The 20510-nt window shown below is 39.0% G+C and overlaps 1 protein-coding gene across 1 annotated transcript in view; it reads right to left on the bottom strand.

The window, feature by feature from the left end:
* PTN (pleiotrophin) overlaps window positions 1–19874 on the bottom strand; it is a 35308-nt gene extending 15434 nt beyond the window's left edge. Inside the window, 5 exon segments of the mRNA XM_064155538.1 lie at window positions 1219–1380; window positions 2379–2552; window positions 4380–4397; window positions 4400–4488; window positions 19809–19874. Coding sequence (XP_064011608.1) covers window positions 1219–1380; window positions 2379–2552; window positions 4380–4397; window positions 4400–4488; window positions 19809–19819 — 454 coding nt within the window. The 5' untranslated portion in view covers window positions 19820–19874.
* Window positions 19875–20510: the final 636 nt, after the last annotated feature.

Genomic DNA, 20510 nt, shown 5'->3' with positions numbered 1-20510 from the left:
TCAGATGTGCCTCTGGCTGCACAAGTAGAGCATGGGCACCTGCAGGTACTCCTCATGATCAATGGGGCACCACCCCCCCTCAATTTGAAAAATTGCTTGTCCCAGTTGCACATCACTCCTAATCACATTTATTTTATAATTATATAACTATTCAGAGCCTGGAATTTGTTAAACTTACCTAGCTGGTTTTAAGCAAACAAGTGCCAGGGTAGGCATAGCTTGTATAATTCACTTAAAACACATCACTTCTGTATCTCAAACAAGATCTCACAGCTTTAGCTCCCACTATAAATCAGCCTACTCACGTAACACCTGCTACTCCAACAGAAAGTGTACGTTACAAGGCTTTAATGATTAGAACAAAAATAAGTTTGTCTAAGGGACACCTGGAATACAAATGCAGCTTACATGTCTTCCTGTATACTAGGAATTACACCTGTCCAGTTGCATTTAAATGAGACATACAGATTCTGCAGTCTCCTTCCCTGCTATCTTTGAATAAATACAACCCCAGGGGTGCAGAAGATCCGTATATTTCAACAGGCATCTGTCCAGTAGGAAATCACTCCTTTTTCCGTTAGTCATTATTCCAACTACCAGACCAAAGTACAGAAATGTGTCAAAACATACTTACATGCTGTAACTGTTTTTCTATCAACAGGCGAGTTATGAAAACATCTGTACTTTGGAAGTTTAGTTACATCAGAACACTCTTGGTACAGGTGGTCTAAGGTTAAATTAGAAGCTCTAAGCTTCAGTTTACCTCTTGTGTGTCAGATTGCTTTGACTATATAACTCAGGAATATTGTCTGACTCATGAGAGACAGAAGCAGTAGTACAGAATTTAGGAAAGGCCATTAAAAGGCTCAGAGGACATCTTTTATCACTGTCTACAACTACCTGAGATTATAACAAACTTGAAGTTCCACAGTTGTCAAGCCTGGAATAGGCTGCCCAGGAAACTGGTTGAATCATCACCTCAGGACATATTTAAAACACATGTAGATGTGGTGCTGCGTGGTTTAGTGGCAGGACTTGACAGTGCTGGGTTAGTGGCTGCACTCAATGATCTTAGAAGTCTTTTCCAACATAGACAGTTCTGTTATTATGTGAAAGTACAACCCTCTGTGGTACTGAGTTCCTATTGAAGTGTGTGAGACATCACAAATCCAGTGATTTAAAAGAACCAGTGTGCGGCTTTCAGTAAACAGAGTTTACCTTGAGGTTTAGGTTTGGTAAGCTTCCCACAGGGCTTTGAGATTGTGACAGTTTTCTGGCAGTCAGCATTATGGAGGGCTCTCTTTAGGTTCCCAGTTCGAGTCTTCAAGGCTGTATTCAAGTCACATTCTCCCCAGGCCTGGAACTGGTATTTGCATTCCGCTGCAACAAGCAGATAAAAGGCAATTTTAAAAGAGAATGACTGACTGCGGGAAAAGAAAATCTAATAGGATATCACAGATAGACAGTGCTTGTAGACAAACAGATCACAAAACTGACAGAAAGAATCCCAGGAAAATTACAAAGATGATTTGTAGTGATGATTGCTGCCTCTCCCATCAATTATTTCAGAATGTAATCCTCTTGCTTTTTGGATGGATATTGTCATATAAAGGCAAATACATTCAGCTAGGAAGATACACAAATAATACTAATAAAAATATCAACAATGGAAAATAATCATGTGGATGGTCCTCCATTTCTGTGATGCTAAAGGTTGCTAAGTAAGATTTGAATAGCTTCAAGAATGTGTGTGCAACTATGAACTTATCAAGTCTCAAACTGCAGCACTGATTGTTTTGGTAAGGTCACAATGAGAATGTCATATCCCTATAAGATGTTTAGTAGGAAAAAAGCCAAATTTGCAAGAGTAATCAAATCTGAGTTCTGGACAGACAACTTGTCCAGAACAGATCTGACATATCTTTCTGTAGCATTATATAGGAACCTTCTGAATTGAGTAGCACAGATAAAATACACTGCTTTTCATTTACTCCTTTCACTGCACACACTGGTAGTCACCCATGCTCCATGCTGCAAATCCTGTCACGATGTCATGTAGAGCCTGTGGTAACCATTGCAGAGATTCTCAGCTATAAGTGAATGCACAACATTTACACTGTGGCCTTAAATAGGGCTGTATCCCACAGAACAGCAGATTTCAGGATGTTGCTAGAAGACTGAGTTTAGAGTAAGTAGATTAATAGGGCCCATCTGCAGAGTCACATTCTGGTGACTTTTGTGTTCTAGCTCCAATGAACTTGAAGCAGAGCAGTAGCCCTTTCACCAAGACATTTACAGAACTAAGCTGAAAATACATTCTGATTGCTCCATACTTAAGTAAAAAGACAAAACAAATTCCTTAAGAGAGTAATGCCTACCTCCAAATTGCTTTTTCCAGTTGCAAGGAATCTTACACTTCTGAGTCTTGGTGGTTTGCTTGCACTCAGCTCCAGTGCGAGTGCCCTCTCGTGTTCCCAGGCCACAGTCACCATTGGTGGGTACACAGACACTCCACTGCCATTCCCCACAGTCAGATTTCTTTGCCTTTTTCTCTAGATGAAGACAAGGAACAAAATCAAATCCAGAGAAGTGGTCAGTACCCAGAACTTATGGAAAGGTTCCCTAAACTTCACTAAACAGACACAGCACCTGAAAAGGTAAATAAGATATTTGTAAAGCAATTGCTTCAGAGGCAAAAAGCTTTAGCATCTTCTCCACAGTTCTGCAGAGACAGGTCAGCCTCTTGACTTCAAAGCAGTGTGGATCACTAAAATTTAGTCCTACTACCATGTCTGCTAGTCCACTTAGAAATTCTCAGGATTCTCATCTCAGAATGGAAGTCCTCTAGAAACCCTCAAGGATCACTGACCAAAACGTGCAGGTGGGCTCACTCAGAAAGACTTCTCCTTATCTCCTGTACCTGATGATGTGCAAATATTTTCAGTTCCAGATCCATGTATAGTTCCATGCACTATACAGAGTAGAAATGTATGTGTTGATGTTGTATACAGAGGATTTGAGCACCTTTAGGAACAGCTGTGTGACACAAACTTTCACTTAGTAATACCATGCTGTATTTTATCCAGGCTACAGAAGAAAAGCCTCCAGGGAGACTTCATAGCAACTTTCCAGTTTCTACAAGAAAGCTGGGGAGGAAGTTTTTATAAGGGTTTGTAGTAATGGGGTGAGAGGGAATGGCTTTAAGCTGGAAAAGAGTAGATTTAGACTGGATATTAGGAAGAAATTCTTTACAGTAAGGGTGGCAAGGCTTGCCCAGGGAAGCTGTGGATGTCCCCTCCCCAGAAGTGTTCAAGACTAGGTTGGATAGCACCTTGAGCAACTTGGCCTAGTTGAAACTAGATGATCTTTAAGATCCCCTCTAACCCAAACCCTTCTATGATTCTATGATATTTTATGACCAGAATTCCAAAAGCAAAGAGAAGTGTATTGGAAATGCTGTTAATACAAGCAAGCTTGCTGCACAGGGCCAAAACTAAGGATCATGATTTCATTTAAATCCATAAACCCAAGTCTGATGAGAAGAGACAATAATGTTACCAAATCTAAGAGTTCACAAATAATTAGTTAAGCCTTTCAAACATTATGAGTAACTTTAAGAGCCTAATATGAAATTATTTTCCTTCTAGCTATTGTCTATTTACGTTCACATTTTCTCATATTTTCATCCAGGCACAAAGGTTAGAAAAATTTCTTTATTTTTTTTAATGGGAATGCTAATTCTGATTGATAAACTCAGAGGTCATATTAACTGCTGAGCAAATGACCTGGAAATAATAATCTCTTAAGAAAAACACCAAAAGAAGTGTTCCTTGAAAACTGCCAAAATTGAGTTTGATAGGTATGATTTCCCATCCCAAGTCTGTCTCTCCTATAACGAGGTCTGAATTCCTCACTGATGGAAAGCAATTACTGCTGAATGTCTGACTGTTGGTCTGCAGCAGTGAGTTAGTTCAGTTCTTTGTTGGAGGATTTCTGCGTCACACAGCATTGGCGTAACATTGTCATACATAACACTGAACAAGTGACATGGTAACTGCCTTTTCATCATTCTGTTTGGTTCTTCCTAGGTCAAGCATGAACCTATTTCCAGAGCAAATTTTAAACTGCCTTGTAATATCCATTCTGTGATAAACTCAAGACTCCAGTCTCCAGAGCTGTCAATCTGCCAGATTTCATGGCAACTACTTTCTGTTCTCCTATTCAACATGGAACAACATGTCACAGTCACAAATCCCTACCCTGTAAGTCAAAAGGTTAACGAATGACCTGGATTTCATAACATAGCCTGAAGCATTTGACATTCTCCCACATTACGCAATCTATCTCGGGGACTAACTCTAAATTATACTGCTCCTTACCTGGTTTCTCTTTTTTGCAGCCTCAGTGGTACTCACAGCTGCCAGAATGAAAATAAGTGCCAGGAGGGCAGCTGTGAGCATTCGACGTTGCTGCTGTTGCTGTTGCATTCTGGAGATTAACAAAAGAGAGGAAAGAAAGGTTGTTTACACTGCAAAAAGTGGTGGGACCCCATCAAAAGTATTCCTACACCATTTCTGATAAGCTCAGCTTCAAGGCCACAAGACACTAGCAGGTCAGACATAATCAGCCATTGGCAGAACAGGCAATTATCTTCATTCCAGAGAGAATACAAAGATTTTTAGCAATTATTTTACAGCTTATGTAACAAATCCCTGATCTATATCACTGATGTTATCGACACCTTTTCTACAGGAAATTCAATAATTATTGCTCATCTTCTAGAAACACGTCAGAGAATCAAGGCCCTTGATAAGCCTCCTCTCTTCTTTCCTGACCTCTAGCTGTGATTTGTGTAAAACTAAACATTCATGTTTACACGATCAACCCTCTGAGGAGGTGTCAACAGTTCTAGCCGCTATGATGGCGTTAAAAACTCAACTAGTCTGATGTTACACCAGAGTTAGAGGCAACATGATCTCATTTTGCTGAACACAACAACCTTAAGGGAGAAATAATTTCCATCATGAACAACAAACAAAATGTATTTGAATTTAACTTGCCACTCATCCGTATTCTCTGCTGGCAATCTCGTGCTCAAAAACAATGCAATTGTAATTGACATGGAAAAGAGGGGAGGAATCCCAAACCTAGAGGCTTTTAAATATCCAGCTTTAATATTATGCTAGAAGCCAGATGAGAAAATGTAATAATTTTGTTGAAATAAATTTCATAAGAGAGATCTGGCACTGAAATGTCTGCAAGAACAGTCATTAGCACCAGTGTGGTTTACTTCAGAAGCAAGCACTGTTTCTGGTCATGATGAAAGGGCCGCCGGTGTTTCACAGGGAACTCAAACGAAGCCCAAAGTTAAAGCACTCCAGGCCTGTGTGACCTTGGGTTTGTTTTTTCCTTTCTTCAGCTACATGTTTCCATTTAGGGCCTCTCATGTTTCACAGAAAATGAAAGAAGTAAACAAGCAACTAAAACAACCTGCCTTTTTATTCAGCTTACTTCAAACTGGTTCGCCATAATCAAATGCAGTTGCAATACCATTAAGGCACCAAATTTCCTCCTAGATTGCTTTGCCTTGGAGAAACTTCAAAACCAGTACCATTGCACCTTACATACCATTTTCACTAAAGTATCTTCTAGTTTCCTCTCTTCCAGCTGACTCACAGAATCCCTCACTGAAGGAGGGACATAAGTGCCTGTGTAGCAAGACGCATAGTGAGACATATACTTCCATAATCTCAAGACACTATCCCAGTGTGCTGTCTAGGGGTGAGAGAATTTCAATCAAGGTAGCACTAGTGGTTTTGCTGCACAGGATGCTGCACATAAGAGACATCCACACTGTACTTGGTGCTCCTGCCTACATCCCTTCTGCCCATTCTAGGGACCTGAGATGTGGTCACATATACCCACAGGCTACTGGCAAACACTAGGAGCCATGGATAATTGTTTCTAAGGAAGTTGTCTCATATTAAGTTAACAGAGACTCAAATTTGAGTCATATTGGGATTATTTGCAACAAAATAGCCAGGGGAAATAGCTGGATTTTGGAGTCTGAAATATTTCAGAAGCCCTATAAACAAAAGCCTGTAGAGCCTTAAAAGAGCATGTTTTCCTAAGACTGCAAGTCTCCCTAAAGCCAAAACACTTGCTAAGTAGTCTGAGGCAAACACTAACCTGCAGATAAACATATATATAGAGAGAGAGAGAGCAGGCTGCCTGATGAAGTACCTTTGCTATTAATTCCCAGAAAGTGAAAAGTGAAAAGCTATGTTGTACAGAGAGAGGCCTTGCCTCACACCACACTAACAGCTTCAGTTTGATGTAACCACTATGACAAAGAAAATGGCATCTTTGTTTTTGCACATATGTCAGCAAGAGCAGATGCTCCTACAAAATTACAGTCATACAGTACTCATTAAATTAGATTTTTTTTTCCAGCAGGCCAGAAAATCCTAAATATCAATAATAATTCAGATTCAGTCTTCAGTCTTCCTTGAAAGTATTCCAGCTGGACATTAAAAAGAAGGATGAAGACAAAAACTTGTCAAACTGGACTTGGTTTTGAAAACAATACATTCCACTGAAAATAACTTTGTTGTTTTTCAAAAGCTGGTTTCTCAAAACTTGAAGGTGATAGTTTTTCCTTCTCATTGTGAGAACATTTTCATTTCAGCTTTTGATTTAAAGAACTGCCAAAAGTGCCAACAGAAATGAAGAAAAAAAAATAAGAAAAGAACAACAAGAAACAAACAAACAGGTATTTCATGACATGCAAAATTAACTCCCAACCAACAGTTTGCTTTTTGCAACAAACCTTCTATCTACACCAATGGTGACAAGTCAATCACCTGCCATAAAGAGAAAGCCTTACTAAAATCCTGTATGACAGCCCCTAAAAAGAGCAAGACAGCATAACTTAAGCAAATGACACTTGCATTTACAACCAACAGGAAAAGATGAAAATATAAGTGAAGGAAAGGAAAGAGATCATAGAATCATAGAATCAACCAGGTTGGAAGAGACCTCCAAGATCATCCAGTCCAACCTATCACCCAGCCCTACCCAATCTAGCCTTGGGCACTGTGGTAAAGGGTTGGATTTGATGATCTGTGAGGTCTCTTCCAACCTTGGTGATACTGTGATACTGTGAACTAGACCATGGCACTATGTTTGGGCTGCAGGAGCACCAAGAAACTTCAGAAGAGGGGAAAGGTAAAGAGGGAGATAATGGGTCTAAAACAGTTTAAATATTAAGCTGGAACATGATTAAAAAGCCAGACTGAGTAATTGTGAAAAGACCACCAAAGCAGGAGTGAGAGATGTAGTTAATGATGGTTAAACACTGAAACAGAAAGTGTTAAGAAATCATGCCAGAAACGAAGCCCAGCTGAGATACATCAAGCACAGGAATTGCTTCAGTCTTACAGTTGATTTCACAGTCAGTCTCTGTTCGGAAGCAAAATATGAAAGGAAAATTAAAAAATAGCAATCAATCATAAAATTAATGAGTTCATCAATTATCCATCCACAGGTTAATTGCATGCTGTGTAAGAAGCAGATGCCACACTGTGGCTCCATCCTAAAAGGTCTTCTGAGTGGAGCACGAGCCTTCCACTCCAAATCCATCACTGTCCCTGACCTGATTCTGCAGACACGCTTCTTTGTCCTGACCTTGATTCATTAAGTCATTTGTCTACTGTGTTAAGTACAGTCCACATGACTGAGTGTGCCAGCTTCTTCAGGAAGTACCTACCCTGTGGACTTCAGCACACAAATCCCAGCTCCACCACAGACCCAAAGCAGCATCTGCACTGTATAGCAGGGTGGCATGCAAACACTTCTATGTGGGGCCAGAAACATTGCAGACAACACTTTTATGTGGTGATGGGCTTTTTTAAGCAGCCCAAGAGGAAGCTTACTCCTTCCAACCTAAGATCTTACAAACACAGCTTATTTTGCAGCACAAGTTGGCCTGGGTATTTTCACACCAGATCACAATGCAAGTTGAGCTTGCAAGAGTTCAGACAGAGCTGTTCCAGTAACTAACTCATACAAAAGTTCCCAGATTCTCACATCTGAACAAGCCTTTCCTGAACACGAGCATTCAGAACAAATCAGTCAATTCAGATGAAGCTCAGTTGGTGAGCAATTGTTTATTTTTCCTAGCCTAACTGAAGTTAGCATATGCAGCAGATCACGTATGCCTTTTGCAGGTGGCTTTTTAGCTGTTAGTAATTACTACTCATAAGCCCTTCCCTTCATCTGTTTTTTTCCAAAGCAACTGGCAAAGTCTCAGATTATAGAAGTAAATACTTTGTTGTGTAATCTCCCACTCTGAACTCAGGTTTTCTCATGATTTAACCTACCCGTGTCCTCCAGCATTTCCAGTGCCCTGCATGTACTGCAATACTGTACGTATTGCCATGATACTGTATGTATCACTCATGACAACCCACAGGCTTTGTAGTGAGTTTGCAAGGGCTCAGGTGTGAGGCTTGTCTAGGGTTGCTCTGTCTGAGCTTTTCTCTCGCTGTCCACAGCTTTGTCAAATTTGGCTTAGCTGGAAGAAGCATTTTTTCCCAATTGACTATCTAGCTATAACTAATTTGATTTACTTTTCATTGCCATTTTATGAAGCTGCTCAAGTTTTACACTCTATAATAATAATTTACTATAGAGAAATAGCAAAGGCCCAAAGAAGTGGTGACACAGGATGCAGTGAGCATGTATAGCAGATACAAGATGGGGCAGAGGCTTGACAATGGACATCTCTACAGCTATAAGCAACACACCCATGGTCAGACAATGAAATGCAGATCTGGAAATGGACAAAACTGGATATAGGATTAAGGAATAGAACATGGAAATAGTTTCCAACATGCTTAAAAGGTGCGATACATATAAAGTTGGAATATAATATGGATCTGCAGACCAATGAGGAAAGAGGAATGCATAAAAGCATGTTATCAAACCCGGAAAATCAACCAAATATATGATCTTAAAGTGAAGAAGAAACCACCAACACGAATATTCTCCTTACTGAGGACCCTAGATGATGACATGTAATCATAAGTATTCCCTCCACCAAAACCATAACAAAACTAGCAACCTTAGGAGCAAGAGGAGCTAGGGAATGGTCAGCATAAGATTAGAAAAAGTAGTAGAAGTTAAGTGTATGTATAAAAATTTTAATTGTGGCAGTGGTGGTAGTGGCATTGTTGTTATTGTTGCTATTATTACATCCGCAGAGACATATTCTTCTTCTGTAATAATTACATCTCCATTAACAACAATTCCTGGATTTTATGGCTAAGATTTCAATTAACAGTATAATGTTGACTTTATACAAATACATATGGTCCCTCTTTGCCCTTAATATTTTGACCATAACTATGATTCTCAGCTTCATCTTTTAGTACACTGTCACTTTAATCCCTGTCTTGGTTTAAGTGGAGCCAGCAAATAAGCACCACATGGCCACTTACTCCTCCCCTTCCAGTGGGATGCAAAGGAGAAAATACAACAAAAAGCTCATAAATCAAGACAAGGACAAATCAGTTTTTAAATGCACTAGTTTGGGAGATCAACTTCCTTTCTATAAACACATGCTGTATTTAATGAAACTTAACTCTTACCTCCATTTCTTAAATTATTCCCTTATTCAGAATGTGTCCTATTTTGCAGTCCATCTAGGGAAGATGAACATGTCTGCAGTTATCCAGATCTGTTTCTTTAGTCCCCCTTAAATATAATATTTGCTATGCTGTACCACAGCAGGAAATATTTGATGCATGCTTTAAAGACCTTAATGAATCTGAAATATCAAGTGTCATTTTTACAGTATTTCAAGATGGAAACAGTTTTCTCTGTAAAATAGACATTAAGAGCATTTGGCTCCTAGTAGTTTAATCTCTGTAACAGCTGCAGAAACCTCTGCTTCTCCAAGTCTTTCTCGATCACCATCTGGTGCACACACCTATGTCCTATCTGATCTTCCATATTGAAAACCAAGGCAAATGCCAACGTGCTTTTGAAGCCAGAACTTTGTGAACTATAACCTTCTAACTGTCAAACATTCCATCCTCACTCACACATATGCGCATTTCCTTTGCTGTCTTTATTTTCAGTACTAAGAAAAACAAACAAACAAATGCCAACAAAACTAGATTTTCCTTGCATTTCCTTTGAAAATTGTTATGGGTTTTTTTGCCAGTCTCAGCAATTTGCCACTTCTGGAACCAAGAACCTAATTTCTTGGATGATTAGGACCATTTTTGTAAATTCCTAAGGTCATAATAGCACTTTAGTGAATTCACCGAATTGGATTTCAAATTCCTCTCTAAGGGTTTTATTTTACTTTGATACTTGCTTTACTTCCTTGTTTGGGATGAGTATTCTCTTGTAATACAGTCATGACATTTGGGAGTTGCATCAACGGCACCAAACAGTGCACACTAGTTGTCTGCATGTCAACAACTTAGTTCAAAGCAGCATAAATAACTCAAAAACCTACTGAGAAACATCTCCCTGCATTTTAGCCAAAGGACAATGTTTGTGTAGCTGGGCTGGCACCTCACCACCAGCCTCAAAGTCTCCATTCCTATATGCACAATGCAGTGCAGCTGGGAGGTTGCTCTAGCTGGCAAAATGACAGAGAAGTGAGAAGTTTCAACTAACAGTTGCTTTTCTACTTTTCTGTTTGTTGCTGCTGATGCACCAGGAAGAATTAAGAAAACTCTAGAAGGCTAAAATTACACTTGGCAAACTTTATTTTTTTAAACTAGCACTTATGCTCAGCTACAGTAGAAGGTACCTGTAATAACAAGGCAGAAGCAAACAGTTAGCTAAAAAAGAAAAGGAATCACAGCATGACCCTTCTGATAAGCTGAAGTCAAACACTTCACTTAAAAAAATTCAGTCTGCAGCTTAGTGACTATATTTTTCAATAAATAATCAAGTTTATGTTCTCTCTTCAACATGGACATCATTAAGGGCCAGAAAAATGAGCACTGAGGCCAGCAAGTTGTGCCAATGCCATAAAAAAAAGCAGCTAAACAGGAGCTTCATGACTGAAGAAAATTATTAGAACGTAAACAACAAAAAGTCAAAACAATGATCAACTAACAAGTCCTGTCTTTGTTGAAGAAAATAAGCCAAAGCAATTAGTTAAGTTATGGCTAACGTTTCCTTAGCCTTTGATATTTGCATAGTTAACTGCATGTTTGTCTCTCACATCAGGGTAAGACAAACACACATGCTGTGGACATTTTATATTTCTGGCTCCTTTAAATGAATAGTTGAAGTTACTGACAGATATCCTTGGGTACGTGAATTCTGCCTTTTAGCACTAAGCATAATTTAGACTGACTTGAATCTCAAGAAAACAGCCAGTCCACATAGATACAGACAGAAAATTCCTTTCATCTTCCTCAAAATCTTATGCCAAAAATAAAATGTTTCATGGCCAAGAATAAGGAAAAATTTTAAAGCATTTTGTATTAATTTAGTTTTTGTTCTTACATGCTCATTAATATCAAACTTCATTCCCTCCCATTAAACACACAATTTTACACAAGCTATGTAAAGGATCCTACTGTTTCTCACAGACAGACTCTCCAGACTCTCACAGGTACTTCTGCAACTTAACATCAGACCTGGAAACCTGAACCTCTATTTGGACTTCTTGTCACCCAACTCTATCTCTCAGGGAGCACCCAGAGCTGTACAATCCCTTCATTGCAAGGTTTAAATAAAATTTGGCCAACCCACGACACTATAAACCTTTAGCTGATTACAAAAGGAGTCGTCAGTTCTAAAAAGTGTCATTTGGGGAAGGTCAAAGTTTAGAATTCAAGCAGTATTTTTGTGCACAAAAATACAGTAACAGCTTCTTCCTCAGAGGAACAGGGTAATAAGTGGAAAGTCAGTGCTAAACAAACACAGCAGGTAGTGTGGATAGTGAAAAAGGCTGGGGAACTGGAAATCTAATACAGATAGCCAAACCCTCCAAAAGGGATTACAAATGTTATGCTTTTCTCTTTCCAAATTTTCAACATAAGATTTAACAGAGGTGATTTTATTTTCAGAAAGCCTAGGGAAGACATCTAATATTTTTGAGGCATCATAGTTGAAAAATAATCCATTCATTAGAATAAGTTGATGTTTATAAATTAACCATGTGCATAATATGGTGAAAAAAACCCCATGCTGTCCTTTCAAGAAAAACATTACATTTAATAAATATAAAAAGAACAGTTACCATTTTTCTTGCTGGCCTGCAGCCAGAGAACAGAGTACATTTTCTTAGCCCTGGCTTTCAAATTTTCTCTTAGAAACTATATTGCTGAAATAAACATCACTGTTGAAATCAGTTTTCTCTCCTTTTTCCCTGAGCTCTTACTTTGATCTCATCTGTAATGCACACATTTCCTTCCTGTTTTTTGCTCATGGTGACTCTGAACAAGTCGGGGCTCTCAAGCGGTGACCAATACTGACTTCTGCAACTGCCTCTTTTATTAACCTTCCGCTCTCACTGCTCTAGCAGAGAAGCTGAAGAACACAAACAAACAAAGAAAAACAAAACAACAAAGAATCGATATTTCAGTTCATTTTGCTCTATTTCCAGATCCTGTTTGAAAAAGACGTTTTAAGTCACTTCTGTTATCATGATTTTTTTCCCGTCTGCTCTTTCCACCACGATCACAGCTGTTGTGTCACTATCGACTAAGTCACACTGGTTTTCTTTACACTTCCAATTCTTCAAGACTAAAGATGAAACAGTCCTTGATCTGATCACAAGGAAGACCACAGGAGACTCTTTCATTCTCTCCAATTATTTTTCATTTCAGCAAGAGTGAGGTCAAGCTGCTGACACAATTCTCTCTCTGTATCATCTGCATCAATGTGTCTCTCCTGGAGTATCCAAGTGTGGTGGTGGTGATGAGTTTCCCACACCACTGCTACTGGTAAATCTCTCTATTCTCCTTCAGTGTGCAAAAGACATAATTACTTGATAACAGCAAAGGGACAAAGTATACCTGTTTAGGAGCAAATAAGCTTTTATTACCTTTCTGCCTCCTTTCCCACTCTAAACTGGCTACTTTCTTTGCTCTAACAATCTGGTTGCCTGAGATTGTTAAAGTGTTCTCTTTTTCCATGGTTTTATAACACATCTGGACAAGTGACCAGAGCCCTACTACTCAGCTACCAGAAAAGGGTAATAAACACTGTAACAGAGTGTTCTGGTATAAGGAATACATCCGACATCTGCTTGGTTAAAGTGTTTTCGGCTACCAGAGATTAACACTTTCAGAAGGTACCCAAATAAGAGTAAAGAGTGGTAGATTGCATTGCCATTCACTTACTAAACAGAGGGAGGAAGAGTCCCTCACTGTCCCTACCTGGCTAAGAGAAAGTTTTTCTCACTGTTACAAATTCATTAATTACGATGCCCCATTTTCTTTACTGCAGGAGTTGTAACAACGTCCTGTGGGTATCACAGACAGGGAATGAAGGAACAACCAATTAATACAATTATTTTTGTAATTGGGTTCACATCTAAAGATTATTATTATAAAGACTAAAACTGTGTGCAGTTATACACTTATTTCATCACAGCCCCAGTGGTCATACCATCATTGCAAATGCATCATGATTTGAGAGCTATTTAATCTGTGACATGATTTTCATAACAGCCAGACAGATGCCTCCAGAGTATTTTCATTTTCTTTTTTTTCCACTCTGCTCTGATAAGGACATTTTCAGCTCATTGGCAATAGGCAAATCACAGCATCTATCACTGACCTCACTTTTCTGTCTATGAAATATGGATAATAGCACTTGCTTCCTTCACTGAGAAACCCATAAGAAAAATTACAATGTGGAGGATAATTTTATTACCCGGCATTAGGTGCAGCTTGCTCTGCTTTCCTGGATCTCATGCCTGTACGGTTCCAGGCTTGGGCAGTATAGACAGACTCTTCCAAGTAGAGGAGAGAAGCAACAACAGTGCAGCTCCCAGTAGCTCATCATGAATTCCTTTATCTTTTAAGCTATCTTTCCTCAAAATTAATACAATCCATACCATTTTGTCAGGTTTTGATTTGCCTCAGTTCACTGGCAGGTTTTTTTTTTTTTTCTTTTCAGATTCTGGGAAATATTTTACACTCTTAAAGAAAACAGCATATTTTATTTCTCATTATGATTCCCTGAAACATTTGCTGTCTGTCCATTTAGATGGCACTCCAAAACATGCAGCACAGTCAAAACCTATTTAAGCTGAAAGCACATGGCCTCTTACCTGTGCCCTCTAATAATATTTTTGAGGGAGTGTTCTGTTTTGTTTTCAAAGAAATTACTTCCTTGCCTCAAGTAACAAATACTGGGACACCCATGAAAAAAAATAATGAGAAAAAAATTAATCCAGCCAAAACAATTGTGAGATGCAAACAATATTTGTGTTTCAGCCTCACTTTAACAAGGGGCTAGAATGTGGTTTTAAATCTTCCCTCCAAAAGCAGTTAGTGAGCAGAATGCAGCAGTTGTCTAGCATGCTATGGTGGGTTGAAATTGCCCCCAAAATAAAATCACCAGACTAGCTCAGAAGGTTTGGAAACAAAGTGAAGCTATTTTACAAGCAAGCTCAAAATCTAAAGTTATAAAATACAATGTACAAAATACATTTACATTTATTTACAACTCAGAAATAACAAAGACAACTTCCCACTCTCTCTCCCCCCAAATTGTTATCCCACCCTTCTAGACAAACGAGCAAGGGAATAGCTTTCCATCTAGAGAGAAATCAGGCCCCACTGCTGCTATCTACTTAGACATAACAAGAGTCTCAGCCAAGGTCAGCAAAGCCATGCATAGGGACTAGCCAGCAGCCAGAGTGAAGAAGAGAAAAAGGAAGAAAGAAACATTTGTGCAGCAAATTACATACTAAACCAGCAAGCAGATGGAATGATATTGACTTAGCTATAATTTTTTCTTATTTATTTACTTTTTATTATTATTTCTATTCAGTGTCTTTGGAATTTTCTTATTTCTTGTTTATAATTTAGAATCAGGCTAGAGGGTTGGTTTATAAACTACCACACATATTAACTCCACTTTGTCAGTCAAGAAAGCAAAAGGCATCTCAGAGGCATGCACTCCCACTGGTATGATATCGGTTAGCAAAGGAAGAGAAAAACCCAGGCACATCTTCTGCAATTGACGTTCATTGCTATTTCAGAGTTGGAAAATACTTTTGAGTCCAACCATAAACCTAATGCTGCCAAGTTTGTCACTAAGCATCACATTTACATATCTTTTAAATGCTTCCAGAGATGGTGAGTCTGCCACTTCCCTGGGCAGTTCCAGTGACTGTCACTTTCAGTGAAGAAATTCTTCCAACCTAAACCTCCCTAGTGCAATTTCAGGCTATGAACTCTTGTCCTATCACTTGTTACTCAGGAAAAGAGATCAACTCTCACATCACAACTTCCTTTCAGGTACTCCACAGCCATTTTTACTCCAACACAATTTGACAACCACTCCCTGCCTTGAATTCACAAAAGGACATTCACCATGGCATGTAATGGTATCAAAATGTGAGCTGGGATGCAGCATCTCTCCCTTTTCTGATGTCATGGTTCAGGCGCAGCCAGCACCAACAACCCCTTCCCTGATGGAACAAGAAGGAGAATCAGGAGAAAAATCCAATCCCCATAGGTTAAGATAAGGAGACTTTAATAGAACAGTACAAAGAAATAACAACAATCAGGGAGAACCATAACAGTAATGAAATAGCATATGCAGCAAGTGATACGAAACACAGAATTTGCCACTACAGCCAGTGAGACAGTATCTGTGCTTGCTCCAGACAGCCTACCCCTTATACAGAAGACTTGACATCGATATGGTATCAAATAACCCATTGGCTGGGTCAACTGGCTGCCTTGCCAGCTTCTTGTGAAGGGAGGGAAAGAAGTATAGAAGCCTGCCAATGTTCACATGACCATGTTAGAGCTAGTAATCAACAATGTCTTTTGACAGTTGCAGCAACGCAGTGTCAGACACTGCTGGTGAACAGCTGCATTCTGTGACACCATGTCAAAGTGGTACCTCCATCCACAGGAGGTTGTCCTAGAAACAAGAAAGCCAGTGGAAGAGAAGAAAGTGCAGTCACCTTCACCTGGTGGGATAGGAACTGAAGGTTAGAGAAATAGATTGACTTGCTTGCTATCACCCAAAAAAGCGTGACAGAGAAAGAACTTTTTTCAGAAAATATTAGTCTTGCATCTTAGCCAGAAACACATCCTAGACAGAAAATCCCACTTTCAAATATGGCCAGGAAGAGACAGTAGTCCCTTCTCCAGTCACTTATCTTATCTGCACTGAGTTTTGTATTTCTATAGGCAAAAAACGTTGGCTAGATCATCTGAGGATGAAGTAGCACTGTGTGCTATATATAAGAGGTAAAGACATAGAATTATAGCATGCTTTCAGGTCAAAAGTGGTGTTCAAAGGCTATGTACGCCAAAGCAGCTTCGTGGCCAGTAAACTGCTGAGCCATTTTGCTACATTCTATAGAATCTGTCTCTTTTGGGAGTCAATACAGAGCTGCATACTTAATTTTGGTAACTGCAGAACAGGCCTGCATGTTGCTGTACTACTAGTCAGAAGGGCATTGTGCTACAGCTACCTTCCAGCCATGCAACAGGTGAAAACACATTCAATTTTTTAAAAGCCTGTTTTCATCTACCCAGGGAAGGGTAGAATGTGTTTTCACAACTGATTAGTCTTTTCCATTATCATACTCATCTGCTGGAAGGTATTAGAAAAAAATGAAGAAATTCTCTTCAAATTAAAAATTCTTTTATCTGACATCTTAGCTTAATTTGGTGGTCAACATTTCACCCTGTTCTTTCAATTACACTTCCAAGTCTCACCTCCTCTTCATTCCTTTATCCTTGTACATACATTTTAAAAGAGAATCTCCTTATGGGTCTTTCTGTCTGTGTCAGGTCACAAAATTCTTTTGAGACTCTCTTTAAACTAAAATAAACAAAGTCTACTCTTCAAACTGGAAGACAGCATTCATCAAGCCATTGGAAGGTGAGAGTTCCTAAAGAAATCCATGTCCTTCCAAAACCAGACACACAATCTATTTAATGTGTATTTCTGTAACAAAGAGGAACTTCTAGCATTGGGAGAATATTAAACAAAAAAACGAAGGGGAAAAAAAGGTAAAACTTCTTTTTAACAGATTCATTAGGTGGGAAGAGCATACACAACAATAATCAGAGAAAAGAAAATTTGTCAAGTAACAGTAAGGCAAATTTTGCAATGCAAAGCTGAATGTCCTCTTAAAATGTGAGCAGGCAAACATGTATTTCATATTGTTCCCATAGTCTTCATTTTGCATCTGCCAGAGATTTGTATATTCACGGTGCAAGCAGAAGACAAAAATTCTCAGGGAAACAACTGGTAACTCTGGCAGTTAACTGAAGGAGAACCAGACTCACTGGTAGCCTGAAGGTCCAAACAGGAGAAACAGAGAGGGGAAAGAAATATTAAAAATTAATAACAATTTGGTGTAGAAAGTTGATAGCTACTTAAGAATAACAAAATGTCTCAAGAACTGTTTCTGTTTACTCAAGACTCAGATAAGAAAAGGCAACAGGTTATAGGCAAAAACTTTCCTCAAAGTTGTCTTCTCAAATCCCAACAGCTAAAGAGCAGCAGATGCCAGAAAGATAAGATTGCATCTGCGAAGAAAGAAGTTGGCATTTTTAATCTCTAAAGGGAGGCTACAGCCCTTAATGAAGTTGAACTATTGCCGGAAGGCAGTTTTTATTCAAATTGAGCTCTTATTAACATATAAATAAGGTAATTTTCAAAAAAGAATTCTTAAAAGAGAAAAAAATGCAGCCTGAGAACAACTCCAATTCATTATTGACCTACTGATTGGTTGTTTTCAGATAATATCCTTTCCCACTTCCCTTGAAACCAGACTGGCTTTCAGCTTTAGACCTTATATCACAGCAATCAAGCTCCTGCTGAAGCTCTTTGAGAAGAGTCTCTTCAAGATTTTGGCCAACCAGTTAGTCACACAAGCTTAGTGCTAATTCACCAGTAGAAATTAAAGAAAGGAGAAAATAATTTAACTTTTTTTTTAATGTATATCGATTTAAAATGAAAAATGTAAACCTTGGAAGATCTGTCTTCAGATCCTGTCTGTGTACGATAGTTCAAGTATTGATTTCTATTTCCTGCTCCTACAGCTCAGAGACTTCTCAGGTAGGTATCTCAATCACCCATACCAAGAATTTTGCTCATACTATAGATACGTCTGAAAGTCTCAAAGAGCCTTTTGTGGAGGATAGGATTATTATGCCCTACTGAATATTTAAGTATTTTATAATACATGATCAGCTTCCACAGGAAATGTGGAGAAACAACCACTTTAAAGTCATAGGACAGTATTTACAGCATTCAGATATGCAAGTTTTGAGCTGAAAAGAACAATTTTTCCAATCCAACAGAGAGGGGATGTGAATCAGGACTCCCTCATTAAATATCCTGTGTAAAACACTATCAAATAAGGGTAAGGCAGTACAATACTGTCTCCCTGATCTCTTCTCCCTTGCATTAGCAGAAATTAGTTCATAAACCTTTAAACTTAGTTTGCAGTCATGTACAGCTACATACATCTCCTAACTATATTTCTTAGTGAAGCAAATATTTGACAACAGTATTTTCTTGAGAACGTGTCTCTCAGCAGGCCTGTAAGACAGTCCTCTTCTTTCCATGTGTGAAACAAACTGTTCATAAGCACTTCAACTACCATAAAAGTAGGATTTTTAGAATAAAGATCCGTTTTTTCTGTTTCCTGCATGCTGCACTCAGGGGTATGTAAGAGATTCAAGTGAGAAGCCTCCAAAGCCAGTGTTTTTCAGACCATATCCCCAAAAATTAAACCCAGGTGGTCTCTGTAGATTGTCCTGATAAGTGGAGCTTTAGGGATCACATTGTTTAGGCTACTTGCAATGTACATTTTTTTATCCTTCCTGCCATTTCTCCTAATCTGCACCGCTATTACGTGCAGAAATTGAGTACTGTATTTCCCCATATGATGAAACTGGCAAGGAAAGACCATGTACTCTTGGCAGAAGTTTACTCTGGGATTGTGCCAACAATCATTTTCTGGTTGCCACAAGCATTCCATTATTTCGTTTTGTCCATTTAGTCTACTTCAGTTCAGGTCCATTAATGCTCCCTTAATAAACCCTTATTATCAGGGGCTTAGGCCTCAGTCATGTGAATCCATATTCAGCTGGGACTTGGTATTCTGGGACCCAGTCTGAATAACTTTAAAATAATACATAATTAAAACACTTACTTCACCACAGAACAGGGACAATGGAATTTCTCTGGCTGCAAATTATATTTGTACTCTTAAAGACTTAAGAAAAGCTGCATTTTGAGCAGCTTGTTTTATAAACAACACTTGGAGGCTTTGGCTCTTACTAGAAGAGAACTGTGACAGCAGTCTTTTGCCTTCACATCCTTCTTTGCACACGTATGCTTGTTGTTTACAGTGGATATGACTTTAATTTTCTCATCCATTTTTAATTACCTACTTTTGAGGCTGGATTTTGGGGGTAAAAATCCAAAAGTCAAAAGAACTTCAAGCCTTACACTAGGGTAGGCACTGAGCAGCAGCAGTACCTGAGACAGCTCTTCCTCCTGTGGCATGCTGCTCAACTGACTTGCTGCCTGCTGAGGGAGCAGGTCAAGCCACTTACCTGTACAGCATGGGCTTGACAGCTTTGATCCAGGTACCTCAGTTCTCCTAGAAAGCAGCAGGCAGTCTATATCAACAGGAGCACCACAGATACAGATACCAAATTAGTGAGGTGACTGGCTTCAGAATTTGAATTTTAAGCAACTAAAGTCAATTTCATTGCTACACAGATAAATTAAGAGAAACAGTTTGCCTAGAGTGTAGGGTATGCATCTGAAAAAGTTTAGACCCACGTCCCTCATGTACCCGCAATCATAAACCTATTGAAGTTTAAGTTGTTTTTTCTCTCCCCAGAATCATAGACTCATTAGGTTGGAAAAGACCTCTAAGATCATCAAGTCAAAGTGTCAACCCAAGACCACCATGGCCACTACACCATGTCCCAGATGCCATGCCTACACATTTTTAGAACACTTCCAGAGATAATGACTCCACCCTCCATCACTTTCTTGGGCATCTTGTTCCAATGCTTAACTGTTCTTCCAGCAATTTTTTTTTTTGTTGTTAATATCCTATCTAAACTTCCCCTGGTACAACTTGAGGCCATTTTCTCTTGTTCTATCACTTGACACAAGGAAGAATAAAAGCAACACCCACCTCACAACGAGCTCTTTTCAGGTAACTGTAGAGAGTAAGAAGGTCTCCTCTCAGCCTCTTCTTCTCCAGACTAAACAATCTCAGTTGCCCCAGAAGCTGCTTACAA

Source organism: Pogoniulus pusillus, chromosome 15 (genome assembly GCF_015220805.1).
Source record: "Pogoniulus pusillus isolate bPogPus1 chromosome 15, bPogPus1.pri, whole genome shotgun sequence".
Lineage (NCBI taxonomy): Eukaryota > Metazoa > Chordata > Aves > Piciformes > Lybiidae > Pogoniulus > Pogoniulus pusillus.
The sequence above is the reverse complement of the archived record's forward strand: the minus strand, read 5'-3'. Positions and strand labels throughout refer to the sequence as shown.